Raw genomic sequence first — 17,188 nt, forward strand, 5'->3', positions numbered from 1 at the left:
GAACAAGACAGAAACCCTGAAGAACAACTAGCTTTTTTTTTTTTTTTTTACAAATAGAATTGAGAAAAAGGCCATGCTAGGCAGAGGGAATAGCAAAAACGGAGGCAGAACATGGGAGGTCAGTCTGGGCCCCTGCGCGAGGTCTCAGAGGGCGGGACATCAGCTCACTTCTCATCCTTGGCCTTGCTCACTCCAAATGCAGGCTTCCTTCCAACTCATGCAGAGCCCGTCAGAGAAAAGCTAAAAACATAAATGATCTTCCTGTTCCCAAAGGATTTTGGGCTCAGTCTAGCGGGCAATGAAGAATAATTTTAAGTTTTTTGAGCAAAGGCCCTACAAGGCCAGGGGAGTGCTTGAGGTAATGAATCTGGCAACCATGTAGAGACATGGAAGGAGGAGGCCTGGAGAGACCCAGATACACAATGAAAGAAACAAGGTAAAGACAATGATGAACTTGTGGTTGTTACATGCTTTGGTAATAAACTCAGATACTGCAACCAGGAGTTTGAAACAATGAATATTGCTTCTTGGGTACAGAAAGTCCCATAGAAAATACATATTTAACTCCTGGAAAACCTTCCAATGCCATTCTCATCTTCCCTGAATTCCTCTTTGTCATAATAATAAATCTGACTCTGTTTTTGATGTTTGACCACTGACAGCTTTCAAGTCCAACCACTCCCCCTTCTGCCTCACAGCCGTGCAAGCTGATTAGGAAGCCTGGGAATTCCTTCCTTTGTGCTGGTGGGAACGATAAAACCAGGCAAACCTCTCCCCATGCATAGGACCCCTCCAGGAGGCCCACTCCCAACCTCAGTTAAAACCAAAGCCACTCATGCCTCCGCTTCCTTCACTCAAGATGAATGGGCCAGTTGGGTGCCTGCCCTGCTCCCCCAGAAAGCCTCATTACATGTGACTGAGAAATCGTCTTGCCCTCCTTAGTGTGTGTGTGTGTGTGTGTGTGTGTATGTCACACTATCAGTCTTAACGTCCAAACCAACTAAGCATCGTCTCCCATCGTGGGTGGGTGGGGCAGGGGTCCATCCACTCTCCACAGAGTAAATAGAGAACTACTGCAATGTCCTTACTGTTCTAGATGAGATATGGAAAGATGCAGACATGGGCCATGACGGAAATTCTGGAAGGGCTCCTGAGCTCTCAAAACCGCCCTCTGGGAGACAGCTGCCCTTGATTTAATGTCCCGTGGTATAAATATCAACTCAGTATTGACTACACTGAATGGTCATACGTATTCACCCAAATACCTGGTCACCAGATTTAAACCAATCCCATGTGTGTTTGGTACCTGCGTGCCCCAGCCTCTCCCCACTGGCTCACTCTAACACAGTCACAGGAGCTATGTGCTTAATGAATTCTCCCATATCCGCTTGTTTTCAATGAGAAGAAATCTCAGCACAAGTTGGGAAGGAAGCACAATTAAATGTTTCCCTCGGTTAAAGTTCTAACTTACAGTGCTAGGGCTACAGAAAGGCAACATAAATAGTAATGGAATAAATAATAACACAGTGATATTCTTCAAATAGCGCTTTAGTTATAACCTAGATGCTAATCTTGATTTTTGCATAACAGAGAATGTATTCCCGTATCTTTTCAGGCATACCTACACCTATTGAAAGACCACAATCTTTGGGGTAAATACCCAGGAGTGCAATTGCAGGGTCATAGGGAAGTTCTATTTTTAATTTCTTGAGGAATCTCCACATTGTTTTACCCCAAAGATACAGATGTCGTGAAAAGAAGGGCCATCTGTACCCCAATGTTTATAGCAGCAATGGCCACGGTCACCCAACTATGGAAAGAACCAAGATGCCCTTCAACGGACGAATGGATAAGAAAGATGTGGTCCATATACACTATGGAGTATTATGCCTCCATCAGAAAGGATGAATACCCAACTTTTGTAGCAACATGGACGGGACTGGAAGAGATTATGCTGAGTGAAATAAGTCAAGCAGAGAGAGTCAATTATCATATGGTTTCACTTATTTGTGGAACATAACAAATATCATGGAGGACAAGGGGTGTTAGAGAGGAGAAGGGAGTTGGGGGAAATTGGAAGGGGAGGTGAATCATGAGAGACTATGGACTCTGAAAAACAATCTGAGGGGTTTGAAGTGGTGGTGGGGTAGGAGATTGGGGTACCAGGTGGTGGGTATTATAGAGGGCACGGATTGCATGGAGCACTGGGTATGGTGAAAAAATAATGAATACTGTTTTTCTGAAAATAAATAAATTGAAAAAATTTAAAAAAAAAGAAAGACCACAATCATGAACAACAGTGTCTTCCTCAAAAAAGAGTTTAGAAAATCATAATATTAACTACTTACACATCTTTAGCTGCTCCTGCAGGGCCTAGGGAGGGAAAAAAAAGGTTTGCATTATTGTGACAGAATTATAACAAAAATGTGAAACCCAATACCCATCTAAAATAATCTAAAAGAGACAAGTTGAAAATATGCCTTTTAAAAAGATCATCTCAAAAGAAAGAAAGGAGAAAGTAGGAAAATCACATTAAATCAATTCACACAAAATTACATTCAAATTTTACATTTTGAATTTATTCTGCCCATTTTCAACAATTCCTCTAATTTTTAAGGTGTCGGTTCTGGAAAGGATCACCTCATCCAATCCCTTTGTTTTACAGATAAACTGACAGAGTCGGGAAGTATTTTTATTTCAAAGTCACCCGCCTTCTAAGCCGGTGTCCACAGGGCCACAGGGCACTAACCAGGGCACTAACTTGGAAAGCGAAGTTACAAGACAGAATGGAGGTGATATCCTCAGTCAATGAGAAGCCTCAAGGACACCAGCCTAGCTCTAGGGAGCTACCTGCCCGTCTAGCTCTGCTCCTGTTTGCTCCTGAACCCTCCCGCCCCACCCCACCCCCACATTTTGCTTCCCACCCACGTGCCAAAAACACCCTGTCTCTTTCGGACCCCATGCCTAGCAGTCATCACAGATTCTCTGCCACATGTAGTCGGTCCCGTTTCCACGCTTCCTCCTCCCACTAGCCTCATCTGAGCAACACAGCCCTTGGTTCTAACTTTACTAGGCATGTAGTATTTAGTGTCTTTTAACCTCTTAAAACCCCCCTTCCCTCCCTTGTGTCAAATGAGGATAATAAGAGTTAATATACAACAGAGAGAATAAATGGAATGACCACTGGTGAGACAGTTATTGAAAATGGAGCTGGGGGATGCTCAGGTGGCTCTGTCGGTTAAGCCTCTGCCTTCAGCTCAGGTCATGATCCCAGGGTCCTGGGATGGAGTCCCCGCGTCGGGCTCCCTGCTCAGTGGGGAACCTGCTTCTCCCTCTCCCCCTGCCTGCCACTCCCCCTGCTTGTGCGCTCTTGCTCTCTGACAAATGAATAAAATCTTTTTTAAAAAATAAAAAAATAAGTGGAGCCGGGAGGACACTGAGGAGGCAAGGCTCGTGCCCATCTTCTGTCCCAAATTCTCAGAAGTTTTTTGCTGAACTCAGCTGAAAGCCAAGGCACCTACTTACGTCATAACAGACATAAACAGACTTTCTAACACGAGCGTTACAACCAATCACATGTAGTTTAATATAACTGTATTTAAACGAGAACCAAACACCTTTTCTTCACATCGATTTATGTACGTCTTCTCTTTCCTCTTTAAAAATTCTACACTCCTTTGTCTGTCTCTCCAGAGCATGTTTTCAGCTTCAGTATAGTCTCCTGGATTGCAATCCACTAAGACCCCAAACGACCACATAAATATAATTTTGCAGCTTGCAGTTTTGTCTTTTGTTACTTGACATGACTGTGAAGATTTGTTTTTTTTTTTTAAAGATGCATGTCAACACTTAGCACAAAGTCTGGTACCTAAACGTAGCTCACTAAATTGTTATTATTAGCAGTCAAATTGATTAGAAATTAATATCTCAATTTCTGTATCTATGAAATGGGAATTAAAGTAATCTCTGCCTAAGTCACACAGAGGTGAAAATAAAGAAAGATGTGCTACACAGTAAGCAAATAAGCCTATAGGAAAGGTCACTGCCAAAACTGCAACAATTGTACCCTGGTGATATGAACTTAAAATCTGTTAATCCTGTAAATTCAAAGCAGAGGACAAAGATAATGAACAGTATGCCTCAAACAAAATTTTTTTTCAAACGTCTTCCCCCATTCTGTAGGCTGCCTTTTAGGTTTTTTGTTTGTTTGTTTGTTTGTTTGTTTTGATTAACATATAATGTATTATTTGTTTCAGGGGTGCAGGTCTGTGAATCATCAGGCTTACACACTGCATAGCACTCACCATAGTACATACCCTCCCCTATGTCCATAAAGCAGGCACCCTCTCTCTACCCCCACACTCCCCAGCAACCCTCGGTTTGTTTCCTGAGATTAAGAGTATCTTACGGTTTATCTCCTCCCTGGTCCCATCTTGTTTCATTTTCCCCTCCCTCCCCTCCATGAACCCCTGCTCTGCCTTTCAAATTCCTCATGTCTGAGAGATCATATGATAATTGTCTTCCTCTGATTGACTTTTTTCGCTCAGCATAATACCCTCTAGGTCCATCCATGTCATAGCAAAGAGCAGGATTTCACCCTCAAACAAATTCTTGTAAGGCTCTGACCAAACCTTAACTTCATAATGAACCTCATTCTTTTTTTTAAGGAAAGATTAACATTTCTATGTCACAACAATCATTAAAATTGTATAAACAAAAACAAAACTGTTTTTGGGTGCCTAGATGGCACAGCCAGTTGAACGTCCGACTCTTGGTTTCAGCTCAGGTCATCGTGATCTCAGGGTCCTGGGATCGAGGCCGACATCGGGCTCTGTGCTCAGCATGGAGTCTGTTTGAGATTGCCCCTCCCACTCACGCTGTCTGTCTGTCTCTCTCTCTCTCTCAAATAAATAAATAACTTCTTTGGAATCTGAGATCATAAAACAAAACAAAATCCTAAAATTAAAAAAAAAAATCTTAACATAAGAACAGAGGAGTGTTTTAATAGGAAAAAATAAGCAAAGGATGGGTGCCCCCGAAAATCCATGCAAGTGAATGTTTTATTCCAGAGTCAAAAAAAAGCATGGGAATCTGGTAGAAAGTCTAGAAAGAAAATACTATCCTGATTTCCGTATTTTCATGTTCATGGAAAAGTACAAAGAACATTTCGGGGTTTTGTCATAGACAGGAGATGGGAGAACCAGAGGGGTCAGAAACTTTGATTCTGCAAAGTCCTACAGAGAGAAGAAAGCAGAGACCATAATGGGACTCTGAGTCCTCTGCAGAGAGGAAGGGCCACCGAATAGAATCCACAGAGAGAGCAGAGGAGACAGAAGCCATCCCACTCCGTCTCAGGGAGGGCCCCAGAGTGGCAGGGAATGGGAAGCCAAAGACACACACAAAGTCCTTGCTCAGATCATTCATTCAAAGGTCACAAAATCACTGCTTCGGTTTCTAATACTGGGCACATAAAGGCAGCTGAGAAGATAACGCAAGGGTAATGTGCATGTAACTAGTTTCAAAACAGCAACATGTTGTCTAATGAGCGCTGATTTTAATCAGCCACCAGGAACCCTCCATCCACTTCAAATGATTGCTCCGGGTGCCAGGCACCCTCAGAGCCTCTTCCCTGCTGGGATCACCATGCAGCATCCCAGCGGGAACCCTGGCAGATGCCTGGGGTTACCTTCCAATAGGAAGTCTGCACACCATTACTTCTGTTCTCAAACGTCCTTCATTTAAAGAGCACTGTCTACTTAATACGTGCAATGGTGGGGTGGGCAAAGATATCAGAAACACTACATCAGGTATGCAGGTCTTGTAATATGTATGTAATATGTTGTAATATGTATGTAATATATGTTGTAATATCCATTTTTTTAAAGGACAGAAATGTGCATCTTAGAAGGAAGGTAGCATGGTATCATTAAGGATAAGCTTATAATCAGGATAGGTAGAACATGACTCCCCAAAATACAACTTGTCAGAGTAGGGAAAAAAAAATGTGCAACTGTTGGAAACCCTTGGCAAAACTATCGGAATATGTAGGTATATAAAATGTAAAACAGCTTTTCGTTCTGCAAAAGTATAAAATCATAAAATCAATAAATAGAACAAAAATCATATTACCTTCACTACAACCTTGTAATCACACTTCATCTATATATTGATTAACCAGATGGAGATCTCTAGAGAATTCATGCAAAAAAAAAAAACAAAAACAAAAAACAAAAACACTTTATCTCGAACAATTCAGAGCAGCAAAATCCCATTTGCTTTAAGTTGTGTTTATGGTTTACGTGACTTAGCCTTTGCTAAACCATTTATTTATAATGTCATCTAATTCTTTCCGGGCCCCTGGGATAGAGTATTGATTCCTGATATCACCACTTCATTTCCTGCCAAAATGACTCTTTACTGTTTAAATGTAGCCGTGATGTATTCACATAATGGCTCAGAAGAAGCAGAGAAGGGGGAAAAGCAATAATGCTTCTTACAGAATGAAAGCACCACAAAGTACATAAGACTAACGATTGGATGACTAGTTTCCAAAACCGTATAAAGGAGGATAATTTTAAATAACATGCTAAAAAAGAGAAGGGGGAAGGCTTGTTCTCAGAAAAGTATTATATGCAGTTTCAGTGACCAAAAAAAAAAGGAATTATAAATGGCTAGGGTCTGTAAGGAAGAACATTTCCTTCTGAAGGTAGGAAACAGTTAAACATTGTTGGCTGTTCAGAAGGAAACCAAGACTGTGTAGACCTTCAACTTTACACACTTCAGAAGATTTTAATATTTTGTTTATGAGTCTCAAAGTCAAAAGTCTCCGTCACTTAAAAAGGCACAGCAAACCCAATTATTCAAATATTCAAAAAACTTAATCTGATATTGTGAGGCTATAGAGAGATATTTGGGCTTTGCCCCCTCTTTCTGTCACAAAACATCTAAAATCTTTGGAATTCCCTGAGTGATAAGGGTAATAGGAGCCTCTTCCGTTCCAGTGAAGAGACTCCTAACGGGACCCAGGATAGCTTCAGGATGGGGCACTGGTCACCAGAAAAGCCAAGTGTTGTTAGAAGCTTGGTACTGCTGTCCCTGTCCCTGTCCCCAGGGAAGGGAGAGGAGCTGGAGATTGAGTTAACCCCCAATAGCCAGTGATTCCACCAACAGACCCATGTAATGAACCCTGCATAAAAAGCCCTAAACAATGAGGCTCTGAGAGCTTCTGAGCTGGTGACCACATCCATGCGGCAGGAGGGTGACACACCCCAACTACATGGGGACAGAGATTCCTACGCTCGGGACCCTTCCAGACATCACTCTATGTCCATCTGGCTGTTCATGTGTGTCCTTTACAAATAAACTGGTGAATTTAAATCCAAAAGTAAAGTGCCTTCCTGAATTCTGAGCCATTCTAGCAAATCATCCAATCTGAGAAAGGGTGCTGTGGGAACCCCCAGATTTGTTGCCAAGTTGGATAGAAGTGGGAGTCATCTGGGGACCCAGTGCTCGCGACCGGTGTCAGAGGTGAGGCCACCTTGCGCAACCTTGTCCTTAAGCCTCCAGGTAGTGCCAGAAGTGAAGCAGATTGTGCGACTCCCAGCGGGTGTCAGAGAATCGGAAAGTTGGATTGTATCAGGAGGGAAAAAACCTCGCAGATAGTCTCCATGTTTTTTAACGTGTTTTATGAAAATGCGGTGTCCTGAGAAGTCACTGAGCCTCCAAAAAACCTTGACGTGCTCTGTGAATCACACACCAAGACAGGATTGCACAGCACTTGCTTCAGCAAATCATTCTGCACCCCGGGTATAGCCTGTAAGCTGTATTTCCAAATTTTCTAATTACCTCCCACTCCCAAAGAACTACAGGAAAACCTGTGGTAGTTTCATACAGCTGCTGTAAGAAATCCCCGACGACTAGGTGGCTTCAAACAAGAGAAGCCGATGCTCTCAGCCTTCTGGAGGACAGATGCATAAAAACAAAGGGTCCGCAGGTCCAAACTGCCACACACCCTTAGCATCCGTTCCTTGGCAGTCTCTGGCCCATGGCCACAAGTGCACACTGTTGCTCCACCCATGTCCCCCCGACCACCGCTGTCTCTCTGTGTAAGGACACTTACCAGTGGACTTAGGGCCCACCCAGATTATCTCAAAATCCTTAATTATATCTGCAAAGACCCTTTTTCCAAACAAGATAAGATTCCGCACATTCCAAGGATGAGGACGGAAACTTCTGTTTCGAGGCCACCATTCAGCCCGCTAAACCTTCTTATCCCGGTCCCCGCCCCCCCATCCCTCCAAAAGTTAAAATTATCTTTTGAAAAGAAATATATAGAAAAATTAATATGGGGGAGGCATTAAATTTAATGTAACATATCCTACATCCCACAAACATAGGCAAACCTATATTCCTAGTGCACGATAAAGCCAACCAGTTTCAAAACACTACACGGGGGTGGGGGGGGGCCTGGGTGGCTCAGTGGGTTGGGGCCTCTGTCTTCAGCTCAGGTCATGGTTCCAGGGTCCTGGAATCAAGCCCCGCATCAGGCTCTCTGCTCAGCAGGGAGCCTGCTTCCCTTCCTCTCTCTCTGCCTACTTGTGATCTCTGTCAAATAAACAAATAAAATCTTTAAAAAAAAAAAAACAACAACACTACACAGGGTCAGTAGTTTTAGGTGGATAGCGAGAACATCTTGGCTTCTATAGAAGATGTCTCTTTGCCATCTAATTGTTCTTACAAAGTAAGAAGAGTGAGCTGTAGTGCCCAGTAGGTTTTCAGTACTGTTCCGATCTGTACATTTACCATTTCAAGTTTCCTCCCACATGCCAAGGTCTAACATAAAGAAAAGATATCTATTTCTTAAAAGAAAGGACACATCCGTTTCTACACTTGAAAAAACTAGCCTTCTGACGCCTTTCTTCATCACGGTCCTGTTGCACTATATTGAATTTATGTAATAGACTGGAAATAGTCACAAGTAAATGAATTGCTAAGTTACATATTAAATTGTATTTCTATCTTCCGACTGAGTGGTGATAATTTAAACACATGCGTCAAAAGATAAAATTATGTACACGGAGAGTTTCTAAAAAGCACTAAAGATTTTCAGATCACTCTTCTCTTGGCATAAATGATCAGAAACATAAATGATTGTGGCTCTTGTGGGAAATAATAAAAATATGCAGGAATGTCCTACTCTATTTGTTTTGTAAAAGAAAAGAAAAGGCCCTTTGAGAACTGTATAAACTTAACTACAGAACAATAAACAAAATTCTCTTTAATTTTGACAGCTCATGATGTCTCCTCTGACCCATAATAGTTCCAAAACGATGTCATAGTCTCACTTTGGCCAAAAGAAGTACAACAACAGCTCTTAGTTCACCCAAAGCAAAGTTATTTTTCAAGAAGCCAACAAAAGAACTAGATTTGTAAGTCATTCTTTTCAATAAAGGAGAAAAAAATTCAGGTCAATGTGTCCTAGAAATATAAAATTCTGTTCATGAATATGGAAGCTCTTGCAGAAAAATCTCTTCATTTGCAGGTTGTTCTTATTGAACAGCTACACTTCAGGGAGCTAAAAATTAATAAATAAAGACAGCCACAGAAGGACGGGCATAAGGTAAAGTAGTGACATCTGGCTGCTATATTATAATTCCAGCCACGTCTAATACTCAGCGGTAAGTGGTTTGTGGCTGAACTGAATACCTCATTGAGGTCACCTTCGTGACCCCTGCACGTGGCCCCAAGAGGTCACCTTCGTGACCCCTGCACAAGGTCACTTCTGGGGAGCTGGGACACATGAACGTCCTGATCCTGTCTCACCAGTGAAAAGTGCCTGGACAGAGGTTTTCCACATCTCCAGTCATTCACAGTCACTTCCAATGTGGAACCCCCAAGAGTGTACTGATCACTTGCCTCTTCCTACCTTCCCTTTAGAGGCAGCAGAATCTTCCAGTTAATGAGGCATTAGTTTGGGTTCATGTTTATTTCACCCTCCCATGCAGCCCATCCTAAGCCTGGCTGTCCTAGGGGTCTCTGGCATCAATGCTTCCAGGCCATTCTTACTGCCCTGACTCCAGACAGCCACTGCTATAAGCCCACTCTTTCCTTTTACACTAGTTACAAAAGTCTTCCCCTATATTTACAATAAACAGCATAGTGAGTACTCACAAAATAGACAAGGCACTGTTCTAAGCACTTTACTTACATAAATTCATTTTATGTTGGAGTCAATTCTATTCTTACTCCCCCAGTTACAGTTGAGAAAACCAACATATAGTTCAAGTTGAGTTGCCCAAGGTCACACAGCTGATAAATGACAAAAGCAGGATTCAAACTTGGGTCTTTTGGTACCAGAACCCACCCTCAACTCCGAGGCTTGGCTTTCCTGCCTGTCTGTCCACCTCACCCTCCATTCTACCCTCTCTTCCTTCCCAACACCCTATAACCAACATGAACCACTAAAGCCAGCCAGGCCAGACCTACTGCCCTGAAATAAACAGAGCCCATTTCTGTCCCTGTGATTTCACACAACACTAAGAATGTCCTTCCTTCCATTACCTGCTTATCTGAACAGTTACCTATTCTTCAGAAACAAATCAAGTGCCGCTTCTTCCAAGCAGTCTGCCCTGACTGCTTGAAGTTTTATTTTATTCTCTCCATTGCTATATCAATGACACAATTTAGGACTTCATTTTGCATCTTTGTTTCCCCAGTATGTTCATTTATTTGAACAACAACAAAAAAAAAAAAAAAATTGTTTGCAAGCCAGAAATTCCATTGAAAGTTTGGATCCTAGTCTAGAGGCTGAGGGTACAGCTAATGAGGCATCTGGAGGAAAGGAACAGAAGAGGCGAAAAATAAATAAACAAAATCAGCTCTCCAGCAAAGACAGTTTCAAACAGAGAAAACAACAGGAGTCAGTTCAGCACAGTTCGGGGAACTGAAAGAAGGATGGTGGGGTTGGAGTCTGGGGGCAGTGGCAGGGAAGTAGCAGGAGACACACGTGCCTCCTAGGATGCTATCAACAAAATTTTATACTATGTCCTCAGCTCATGCTAAGCACCGTGGCAACATTTCGGTCCTACAAAACCATTTATAGATGTAAATTAAGGCTGGACCACAGAGCTACAGCAAAAGAAGGGAATGCAATTATCTACCTAATTGAAGATGAAAAGAAAACTAATCTAAATAATTGGACCCAAAAGGATTGTACTAACTCCCTGGGTACACTGACAAAATAGGATAAATAATTATTAAAATCCTCCTCTTCAGACTATTGTTATATAAATAGCAGAAGAACCATTACAGAAACATTCTGATAATAAACCGCCATGGAGTTATGATCAGACAGTTGCCAGTTACATATCCCTGCTAGAAAAACTACAACTAAAAAATTTAGTTAGCTATCATGAGTAGAACAGTTCTGAAGTAAGTCTTCTGCTGCAAAGAATGTCTACAGCCTTAGCCTGCACTGATACAGGCTATTGTAGATATTGGGAACCATCCAAACTTTTTAAGGGATCTTCTGATTTACCTGAAAAGAGATCGTCTGGCTTACATTACAGACTTGCTTACCCATCTGTATGGATGAGGTATAAAAGGGAATGGCTGCCCTGTTCAGATCATTAGCTCAAACACAGGGCTGCTCATTTCTCTGCCTAGGTAAAAACTATGTTCAAGGAAAAACCAGGGGACAGAGAATCTGATTGTTGAGAGAGAGAGTGGGAGGGGGGCGCTGGAGAGCAGAGAGAAATAGATTAAGAACTCCCTGCGATACAGAAAATGGAACACTTTTACATTGGGTATTTAAGCCAGATGTTTCTCTATAGTGGAGGGGCCAGAATCTATTCAGGACAAACATATTGAATCTTCACTGAGTGGAAAATATAAGAAATCCTCCCACTACAGTTCTAGGTTGGGGAAATCAAATTCCTAGGTTGCAAGAGTGCTCTTACTAAAACAAGAAAATGGAGAGAGCTCTCATGCAATGGAAATTGTTCTCAAGACCTCATCTGGACCTACAGCTCCACTCGTCCCCGAAGCCTCCTTTGATTGAACAATATTATTCACCATGTCCCGGGCGCTTGCGTATTCTGTCATACTTTGCCTTGCCGCTGTTCTCCAATGGCTAATCTTCCTACCTAGACTATCGGCTTCTCGAGAGCATGAAAAATTTGTTTTCATTCAACCACCCACTGGTGGCTGCCCACGGCTTGCCTTACAAGTTCTTAGCAAAGTGCCATTCTCTGCAGGGAGAGGTCGACTGGGTGTAAGCTTACAGTTAGAAATCTTCAGGAGAAATCTAACCAGAATTATCTAGGGTCTGGGTGATCTGGGGCTGATTTCTTACGACTGTTGGATCATTTTACGGCAGATCAGTTTCTCCACCTATTGGACATACAGAATTAAATTTACTCAAGCACACTACTAAATATCCGTTTGTCATATTAACCAATTTCTCTAGACGAAAGCCAAGAAAGGCAGTTGTTCAGATCGCTCAGGGAGAGGGCAAACAATGATCTCATGTTACCTGAATTTCTTACAGAGTAAAACAGGGCTTATAATAGAGATTTCAGGTTTAAGGGTCATATTATAATGTCCTGATGCACCCTTGGAAGTAGATATGCCATGGTCTTGGAGAAAAATGATCAGGGAAAGCCATTTCACCTTCAACATGGTACTATTCCACTACTCTATAATAATTACAGTTTACACAGCGCTTTCCCTCTGTAACTCAGAAATGTGAAACGAAATGCTCCTAGCAACAAGCCCAGAACTGAAGTCAAGGCTTGAGCCTCACTCTCCGGGCTCCAAGTTCAGCGCTCTTCCCACCTTCTCTTTGTATTTTGTTATTCATGTATCTATGGCTGGCTGGCTGGATGGACTCACTGATTGCTGAAAAGCTTGAGTGTAACTATTAAATTGTATGATCCTGGGAAATTTCGAAAGTTGGGCATTGTAAATACCTGGAGAACAGGAACAACATCTATTTATTTTTTTTAAGATTTTTTATTTATTTATGGTCGGGGGAGGAGGGGGAGGAGCAGAGGGAGAGGGACAAGCAGACCCCACAATGAGCATGGAGCCTGATGTCGGGCTCCAGCCCAGGACCCTGAGATCATGACCTGAACATAAACCAACAGTCAGATGCTTAACCCACTGAGTCACCCAGGCACCCTGTGACAACATCTATTTAATGCATTTATTTCATGCTGCTTGGGTTCAGGACCACACGATTGCAACTTGGTCAACAGCATATTTCATGCTGATGTCAACATTCACAACTGAAAAATATTCAAATACCTTTGCCTTGTGGCTTACTTTTCTTCATTTTACATATTTCCTTTCTGAAACTAAAGTCCTACCACGAGCTGACAGAAAAATTTCCAAATAACAATGACCGCATCCCACAGCTGGCCAGCTGCACCCTAGTAGGGCATGTTTAGGGAATGACCTCTCAAAGACCAGGGCAGATCCTTCAACGAGGTGATGTGATAAGTCCCCCACTCATCACGTTCCCTCCTTAATGTTTCACAGTCTGCCCTCTCTATCTGCCATTTCCCTGAACAAAACACAATTTTTAGCCAAGAGCAAGCTAGAGGACACAACAACACGCTCTTCTGTGAACTGTCCTTCATAAACAGGCTGCCCAACAAGAAGGCATGCATTTGGAGTAGTTTTTTTTCAACGCAACTGTGTAGGGTATAAGGGATGTGCATTTCGAGAGTAAAACAAAAAAAAGGTCAACCAAATATCTGTAAGGAGAATCCAATTTTCCCATTTTCTTTTTCTCCCTTTTTTTTTTTTTAAGATTTTATTTATTTATTTATTTGGCAGACAGAGATCACAAGTAGGCAGAGAAGCAGGCAGAGAGAGAGGGAGAGGAGGAAGCAGGCTCCCCCTGCTGAGCAAAGAGCCTCATGTGGGGCTGGATCCCAGGACCCTGGGATCATGACCAGAGCCGAAGGCACAGGCTTTAACCCACTGAGCCACCCAAGAGCCCCTGATTTTCTCATTTTCTGATAGTACCATTTCCAAATTACCTTATCATCACTGATTTAGCAACAGTGCCCCTTCCATCCCCAGATCTGACAAGCAATTCATTAATAAATAAAAATGTAAATGAACTAACCTAGCTCCACTTGAAAGGAAATGTTACAAATCCTTCCCATGATTTTTTTTTAATATGGATAACTGTTCTTAGCCTTTGTTTAAAAAAAGGTTTTTATTTATTTATTTGATAGACAGAGATCACAAGTAGGCAGAGAGGCAGGCAGAGAGAGAGGGGGGAAGCAGGCTCCCTGCTGAGCAGAGAGCCTGATGTGGGGCTTAATCCCAGGACCCTGAATCATGACCTGAGCCGAAAACAGAGGCTTTAACCCACTGAGCCACCCGGGGAACCCCTGTTCTTAGCCTTTTTAAAGAGAGGGTACCCATTGCAGTGGATGGTGTAGGACCCCAGTGTCTGTTAGATTGAGAAACACGAGGTCTGGTGTAGGTTTCCATGCAGAGCTTTCTGGCTGCTCTCAGAATCTCGTTTGCCCTTGTTGGCATAAGACACCAACCATGATAACCAACATATCTCACTGTTAAGTGAACAGAAAGGATTTCTTCTCTGGTGGCTCTCTGCATATATCAAGGAGGAGAATTTCATTCAAGATGGTAAAGATTAGGGGCCCTGGGTGGCTCAGTGGGTTAAAGCCTCTGCCTTCGGCTCAGGTCATGATCTCAGGGTCCTGGGATCAAGCCCTGCATCAAGCCCTGCATCAAGCCCTGCATCAAGCCCGCATCAAGCCCCCAATCAAGCCCCACATTGGGCTCTCTGCTCAGTAGGGAGCCTGCTTCCTCCCCCTCTCTCTGCCTGCCTCTCTGCCTACTTGTGATCTCTGTCTGTCAAATAAATAAATAAAATCTTTAAAAAAAAAAGATAATAAAGATTATCTGTAAGAGATCAACTTTTTGGTGAATCATCACCTGGGTTCATTCACAGCTCTAGGACCAGAACCCCACATATTTTAGTGTCTTCTCAGGAAAAGCAAAATATTCTGTGTGGTTACAGACAAAGAGGAAAAAGAAACTTGGCGGATTCACAGACCACAGAGCAGATTTCCACATCTGACCCCACTAAGTAAACGTCAAAATAAACTTTAAAATAAATAAACGAATAAGGCTTGAATGTTAAGCTCCATCTTCCACAGATGTCTGGGTTAAGGGAAGTGACAGGTCCAAGGTCACGAAGACTGAGAGGGCACCCATGCCAGTCTGCTAGGAAATACTGCAGCAAGAGACTGCTGTTTGCCTTTGCTGGGGTTTGGGGGGTTGGGGGTGGGAATAGGACGCCGCATCTGATTGATCTCAGTTGGAGGCGATGGGAGTTCTTTACCCGAAAGGATACTAACAGAGGCCAGCAGATCCTACTCAAAACTGACCCTGATTCTTAAATCAGGAGACACGAGCTGGGTTAAGAGAGAAGGCTGAGTTTTGGAGTAAGTCACTTAACACAAAGCCTGGCCGACTGGGGGATAGGAGATCTCGCCCGCCAATCAACAAAATGAAGTGGTGTAAAAGAAGTTCTAGTCTATTTTTCTAATGAAAAACATGTGAACAGATCACTGCTGATATAACTCTGTCACACTTATCTAAAACATCCTTAATACTGCAGCTTCTCAGAGGAAATCCTACACGCAGCCCAGCCGCTCTCAGGCATCAGGACAGACTCAGATGAATTTGGAGCCCGGCTCGCAGTTCCTCCCAACCCCACTGGCACAACCACCACCACCACCACAACCACGGCCGCCACCACCAAAAAAGTCCTGAATTGCTCTGCCGCACTTTCCTGTTGCAGCGTCAGGGTTCCGAGGGCCTGGCGCCGAGGTCTGCGGGGCGATCGTGGGAGGGGAGGGAGCGCATGCGGGCCACTGCCGGGAATCCTCTCCCCACCCGCCCCCGTGAGGGCACCGGGCGCCCCGCCGCAGGGGAGCCCCGCCGTGCGTCCTCCCCGCGCACCCTCCGCAGGATCGCCCTGCAGGCTCCCCTCGTCCAGGCGTGACCGCCCCCGCGCGGGGGAAATGCCCCGCTGCGGGTCCCTCCAAAAGCGGGCAGTCTGGCCCACCCACCCACCCCCGTCCCGAAAATGGGGACGGGGAGACGGGGTTGCGCGCCCTCCCTCCCCGGGTCCCCGCCGGCTCTCCGGGCCTCTTCCGCAGCTGCGGCCCGCCCGGCAGACCTCCCCGCCGCCCCCGAGTCCCCGGCCCGCGCCCCCGCTCACCTCGGCCGGCGCCCGCACTGGTGGCGGTGGAGTTCCCGCAGCCCATCGCGCTGCTGGCCCGGGAAGCCGCGCTCCGGAGCTGGCTGCCGCTGGTCCTGGGGGCGGAGACGGAGGCGGAGGGCGGCGCGCCCCGAACCGGAGGCCGGCGGGGGCGCGCGGGGCCGGGGGCGGGATGGGGGGCGGTGCGCGGGGCCTCCCCCTTCCAGCCGCCGGGGGGTGTGGGCCAGGGCGCGGCGGGCGGGCGCGGACCGGGACGGAAACCGCCCGGCACCCCTCTTGCTAGTTGCGGTCGGGGTCCCCGCCGGACCCACCCGTCACCTCGGCAACCGCGGCGACGCCCAATCCCCGGCCTCCTTCGGGCTCTCCGGCCGGGCATTGGTCGTCGTGAAGAGGGGGCGGGAGTTTGAAGTGGGTTTGGGGGCGAGGGCGAGGTTGGGGGCGTGGCCGGCGCGGGCATGGGGCGAGGCGGAGGTCTGGGGATACCCACCTACCCACCGCCAGGCCCTCTTTGCCTTTTCTTCGCCGCTTCCCCTCCCTGCTTCAGGATGTGGGCAGGTGTGGAGGGGGCGGAAACACCTCTTTTGCATATGGGCGCCCAGTAAATGTTATCGAATGATATTCAGATCTGAAGTCAACCCCAAAATCCGTTCCTTCCTTAACAGAAAGCTAATAGAGCTCTGTTCCCCGATACACTTTGCTAGGAAAGAGCATGAAGTCTTCCCTAGGTCGGTCATACTAGCCTACCCCATTTTAATTGCATTTGCTGCAATTTCAATAGCCTGCAGGACCTTCGCTCATTTAGAGACGGAACTGTGAATTCACTTGGCACCTTTCAAACTAACACTTTGGCAGCTGTTACTGCGGTCAGACTCTGAGTTATAGCCCCTGCTCTGCCCCTAACAATTGCGTGACCTCAGT

General features: G+C 44.8%; 1 protein-coding gene across 2 annotated transcripts in view; it reads right to left on the minus strand.

Annotated features, from left to right (window-relative positions):
* The window catches only part of LOC309869380 (overexpressed in colon carcinoma 1 protein), a 37,455-nt gene extending 20,837 nt beyond the window's left edge, over window positions 1-16,618 (minus strand). Inside the window, exons 1-2 of one of the 2 annotated variants that reach the window (XM_082740357.1) lie at window positions 16,271-16,618; window positions 2,349-2,373 (exon numbers count right to left, since the gene is read on the minus strand). In XM_082740357.1, coding sequence (XP_082596483.1) covers window positions 2,349-2,373; window positions 16,271-16,316 — 71 coding nt within the window. In that variant the 5' untranslated portion in view covers window positions 16,317-16,618. The remainder of the gene's footprint in view (window positions 1-2,348; window positions 2,374-16,270) is intronic. The other variant, XM_082740358.1, reaches the window with a different exon arrangement.
* Between the last annotated feature and the right edge of the window lie 570 nt (window positions 16,619-17,188).

Source organism: Mustela nivalis (assembly GCF_964662115.1).
Source record: "Mustela nivalis genome assembly, chromosome: 7".
Classification (NCBI taxonomy): Eukaryota; Metazoa; Chordata; class Mammalia; order Carnivora; family Mustelidae; genus Mustela; species Mustela nivalis.